The 5,673-nt window shown below is 36.2% G+C and overlaps 1 protein-coding gene across 1 annotated transcript; it reads right to left on the bottom strand.

Moving 5' to 3' along the window:
- Positions 1-202: 202 nt before the first annotated feature.
- LOC142176326 (uncharacterized) lies at positions 203-1,005 on the bottom strand. Its single transcript, XM_075243484.1, has 2 exons — positions 503-1,005; positions 203-251 (listed from the first exon to the last, which is right to left on the bottom strand). Exons 1-2 carry the CDS (start codon positions 1,003-1,005, stop codon positions 203-205), a joined length of 552 nt encoding a protein of 183 aa, XP_075099585.1.
- Positions 1,006-5,673: the final 4,668 nt, after the last annotated feature.

The following is a 5,673-nucleotide window of genomic DNA, read 5'->3' as shown; positions in this document are numbered from 1 at the left end:
TATAAGTTTGTATATCATTTTGGGTCTTCATATGTTGAGTATTCCCTTATGTTTTATTCTTGTTATCTCATGACCGGTTTTCTAGCTCATTTACTCCTGATAGTATGATAAGAAAGATATGTTACGTTGGTACTCGGTTGAGTAAAGCACCGGGTGCCCATCGCGGCCCTCTGATTCGGGTCGTGACACTTTGTCAAAGTTATTATTGAACTGATCTTGCTTTAGGAGAGGGCAATCCTTGATGAAGTGTCCTGGCTTTTCACATTTATGATAGAGGTCATAATTTCTTAGCTTTCTAGAACTTCCCCTTTTTGGAATGCCTTCATTCCTGCGAACCATCTTCTGCAATCTTCTTGTCAAGTAGGCCATGTCCCCGTTTTCACCACTTGAGTCATTGTTGTTCATCTTGAGGACCAGGTTCTTCTCCCTCTTGGGCTCTCTTCTTTCATTGTCCTTCTTCTTCTTCATTTCATAGGTTTTCAAGTTTTCAACAAGTTCATACATGGTCAATGTCTGCAAGTCCTTAGCCTCTATAATGACGTTAACTTTGCTTTCCCAAGAACTGGGCAGTACACTAAGGATTTTTCTGACAAGCTTGTTTCTTGGAATAATTTCACCAAGAGAGTGAAGCTCATTGATAATGGAGGTGAATCGAGTATGCATATCTTGGATGGATTCATCATCTTTTATTTTGAGGAGCTCATATTCTGTTGTGAGCATATCAATCTTGGATTGCTTCACCTGTGTTGTTCCCTCGTGGGTTGTTTGAAGAGCCTCCCAGATATCTTTTACTGATTGACATGCTGATATTTTGTTATATTCATCAGGACCAATGCTACACATAAGAATTTTCTTTGCATAAAAATTCTGTTCTATGGCCTTTCTATCAATGTCATTGAATTCCTTCCTCATCTTGGGAATGGCTACAACTGGGTCGCCAAGGTTGTTTGTAGGGACAAAGGGTTTGTCATATATTACATTCCATAACTTAGAATCATCAGCCATGATGAAGTCGTACATCCTAGTTTTCCACCAACCATAGTATTGACCGTTGAACCTTAGAGGTTTGTAAGTAGACTGGCCTTCTTCGAAGTTTGGAGGAGAGGCCATGAGGATCCTTTCTATGTGTTAATCTGATAGAAAGAACCCGCTCTTATACCAGTTGATAAAATATAAGGGTCCACCAAACTCTATAGAGAACCAGGTTCTCTATCAAGTTCAACAATACACATACACAGAGCAGTAAATAAATGACAAAAGGAATTTTACGTAGAAAATTCATAGCTCAACGGGATTAAAAACCACGACCTACCCATGTAGGATTTTAGCTTCATTACTGAGCAACTTTTAGATTACAACCTATGCAACCTAGAAATTAACCTCTTAATCCCTCACTAACTTGTAAAACACTTATTACAAGCCACTTTGTAATAACTTTATTACAAAGACTTTACAACATGACTAACTCTAGCCAAGACTCAAACACACAGGTTTAAGGTTTACAAAAGGGTTCCTATAGAATTCTTCTAAAAAAGCTAAGTAGGAAATACAAATGAAGAACTTTTACAAAGTTACAACTCAATTAAGGACATAAAATGACTTGATATGGGAACTGGTCCGTAGTTGCTTTGTTCTTTATTCTTGAAGCACTTGAAACTTTCTTGCTAGATAGTCACGTGAGTAAGCTTGAGTAAAATCTTTAAGTATTCAAGTGAATGTGTTTTTCCTCCCTTGATGTTAATAATACATGTATGACCTCACATAAAATGATGTAAGCAAGGTAGGTAAAAAGCCTTCCATAGAAAGTTGACTGCTACATTGTTCTTGTACAGTAGCGTGTGCATGCAGAAACTTTCCAACTGGCGAGTTGACTTCGTACAGTCTCCTCGGGAACTGGTAGGGACCTGTTCCCTCAGTTGTTGCTTCCACTCTGAAGAGTTGAATCATATCTCATGCTAGATCCCAACCTGGAACCTTGTGATCTTAAAGTCTTGTAAATGTGTAACTGGTTCCTTATCTGGTTCTAGATAGTAAGTTTGATAGATCATCAAAATATAAAGTAAAGTACTTATGACCAAAGTGTTTGTTAGATCATCAAAACACAAAGTAAAGTACTTATGACCAGGTACTTATAACCTATCAGTTATCAATATCATTCTATAAGCAAAATAGGCATTTAGAAATGAATCAAATCTTTTTATTTGATTGAGCATATCAATTAAACTATTATCTTCTATTTGTACTATTTTTCTACACACTTTTAATTCAGAAAATAAATCTAAACCATCAACATTAGATTGATTATTATGCTTCCAAGAATATTCAAGGCAATTTTGTTTTTCCAAATTCCCATCATCTAACAATCTCAGTTATTTACCTCTAAATAGAGAACTAAATTATTTTCATATCTACTCTAAAAGACTCTTCGAAAGATTTTGAGATTTCATTATCAACATTCTCATCAAATTGTTTCTTCCTATAAATCATACGTTTCTTATGAATTTCGAGTTTGATATTCATTTCAAATACAATTTCCTTGGCAAAAATCATAGCAGTTGCAAATTCTTCTTCACATATTTATTAAAAAGAAAAAAAAAACATTTTCACTTCACATAACTTTTTTAAAACATTTATATATAGCATATTAGGTGTAACAAAAAATGGGGCCTCCACAAATATGGGGCCTAAAGCAATTGCTTTACCTTCTTTAGGGAAAGGCCGCCCATGGGTTCGAGTCATGTGCTGGTCACGTGTGTATGAGTCTATAAAGGCAACTCTCTTGTACTTATTCAAGCTAATGAGAAAAACTTCTTTCTCCTCATTCTTATCGACTACTTCTATAAAATTCTTCCATGCATGAGCTCTAGGTCACAACACCATTGTCGTTGTATATCAACACTAAATTTGTCCTTAATTTTGACACGGTATTAGAGCAACAATCATGCGGAATCTTCACTGGCGCAAAGTTCCGGTGAAATCGAGCTGGTTTTCAAAATGAAATCTGGAGGTATGGCCAAAAAATGAGGTAAACTCACTCGATCACACTCATCCGCTAGTTTTCCAAGTAGGAGATACTCCAGGGCTGGTTTTAATCCTAATTAAGCTCACAGGGCCAGAGAATTATGTCATGTGGAGCAGGGCGATGAAATTGGCTCTTTGAGGAAAGGGTAAGCTAGGATTTGTAGACGGATCTTGTGTGAAAAGTAGATACAGAGGTAAATTAGTTGAACATTGGGAAAAATGTAACATGATAGTATTGTCATGGATTGGGACAACAGTTTCGATTGAGTTGATGTCGGGTATTGTGTGTGCCTCAGATATGAGAAAAGTTTGGAATGATTTTTAGGAAAGGTTTGATAGATCAGGCCTCACTAGAATTTATCACCTTTGTCTGCAATTGCAATAATGAGGTAGGGTACAGACTTGATAACTAGATACTACACAAAAATGGAAGACCTATAGGATGAATTGGATGTTCTCTCCCACTATCTTCCTGTGATTGTGAAAAGTCTAGGCCATATGTAGAACAAGTAAAGTCACAACGTGTACTGCAATTTCACATGGGCCTAAATGAGAGTTCTGGCAATGTGAGAAGCAATATCCTTGCTAAAAGACCAGTTGTGACTGTGAATGAGGCCTATGTTGTTGTTACTCAGGAAGAAAGCTAGAGATCACTAGGTGTAGTGGACACTCATAGGGATCTACTAACTATGCTTGCAGGAAGGACACAAGGTTTTAAGGAGAAGGCTACAGTATTGGTCTATGAACATTGTGGTTACAAAGGGCACTTAAAGGAGAAATATTACAATATTGTAGGATATCATTCATATTTCAAAAGCAAGAAGAAAACAAGTCAGTTTGGTAGAAACTCAAGGCAATCGAATATGAGAGCACAAGCTGGTGGAGGTTTCAGACCTTATTTCAATAATAGAGCTGTAGAAAGTCATATGCAAGGACATTTCTTCATTGAGGAAGAATATTCACAGCTTATGGGTTTATTGAACAAGCCACCACCAGTTGATGTACTACATATGCTATCTACTACATATGATTGTGAGTGGATAATTGATTCTGGAACTTCACACCACATTACACCCTGCAAAGAGTTATTAGAAGAGTTAAGGAATTTAGAGAAACAGCATGATAGTAGAGTACAAGTACCAATAGGAATTAAATCATCCATAACAAGTGCAAGCAGTACAGTGATCTTAAAAAGTCAAAAAATCACAAATGTATTACATGTACCAAATTTCAAGTTCAATCTGCATTCAGTCTCAAAGCTAACCAAGGAATTACTATGTTCAGTCACCTTTTCTCCTAATTTCCGTGTATTTCAGGGACTCTATAATGGAAAGGTGATTGGGATCAGTAGAGAAAACAATGGCCTTTACATTCTACAAAGAGGGTAGAAGCCTACTGTAGGTGCAACAATAACAAGGAATGATGAAAATGGAGCAGAACTATGGCACTTAAGACTAGGTCAACCATCAACAGTTGCAATGCAACACAACTAATCTAAAGAATAAAGCCAATGACATAGTGTAGGAACACTACCTAGTATGTCCAATTGTTACGCCCCACAATATTACGTTGATATTACATCCTGCAGTATTACATTACGATGATGTTACGCTTCGCAGTATTAAATTACGACGATGTCGCACCCTGTAGTATTGTACGTTGAATTTATGGTAAGGTAATTGACATCAGTCCAAGTAAGAGATTATTTGGAGATTATAAAGATTATGCTATTTCACAAGTGATGAGTAAATTCATGAAGGTGAAAGGGGAAGCAAGTCAAAGAAAATAAATTTTCGTCAAAGTGTGGCATTTTGGGATAAATTATGGCCCGAGCTAAAACACTCGGTATTTATGGACAAGTGACATACAAAGTACTACATGACCATGCTAGTAAGGTGTACAAGGTATGTTAAAAGAGAGTAGTATTTTAAGTAAGTTGAGATAATTCTTAATTATGCGGGTAATTGGTTAATTACCGGATAACGGGATATTACATAATTAATTGGGGATATATTGGATAATTATTAAAAAGAATGAGGTGGCAGCCTCCCATGCAATTTGAATGACTCATATCTCAATTTTAAAGGTGGTAAATTTTAGAAGGGGTCTTTGCTAAGTTATCACCTAGTGGGGCCCACACCAACAAAGGTAAGACTTCCTAAAATTCAACTAAATTCATTCAAGAATGTGATCATTTTCAAAAAAGAAAGTGTACTGCAATTTCACAAGAATGATTAAGTCACCATCTTCAAATCTAATTGACAAAAAACGTGAATTAAAGCTAAGGTGAAATTTCACAAGAATGATTAAGTCACAATCGTCAAATCTAATTCAAAAGAAACGTGAGTTAAAGCTAAGGTGATGGATTTTAGGCAAAATTTTCATACAAAGTTATACTGCGTAATAGCAACGGGATTTGTAGTTCTAAGAGAACATGGTACAATCTTTCTCAAGAACAACATACGGATTTTTCTCCTACTTCGATCTGCCATTACGTGTTGTCGCAATCAACGGGTGTTAAAGGGATTGTCAAAAGAATTGATTCAGGTATGTTAAGGCTATACCTTCTTTCTTTTTAGCATGCTCTATACGGCACGAATGAAACGAGCAAATGCACGACTTTCATAAATTACTCTATTCATAAAAATGCTA

Source organism: Nicotiana tabacum, chromosome 3, assembly GCF_000715075.1.
Source record: "Nicotiana tabacum cultivar K326 chromosome 3, ASM71507v2, whole genome shotgun sequence".
NCBI classification, from domain to species: domain Eukaryota; kingdom Viridiplantae; phylum Streptophyta; class Magnoliopsida; order Solanales; family Solanaceae; genus Nicotiana; species Nicotiana tabacum.
This window is presented reverse-complemented; position numbering and strand designations above follow the sequence as displayed.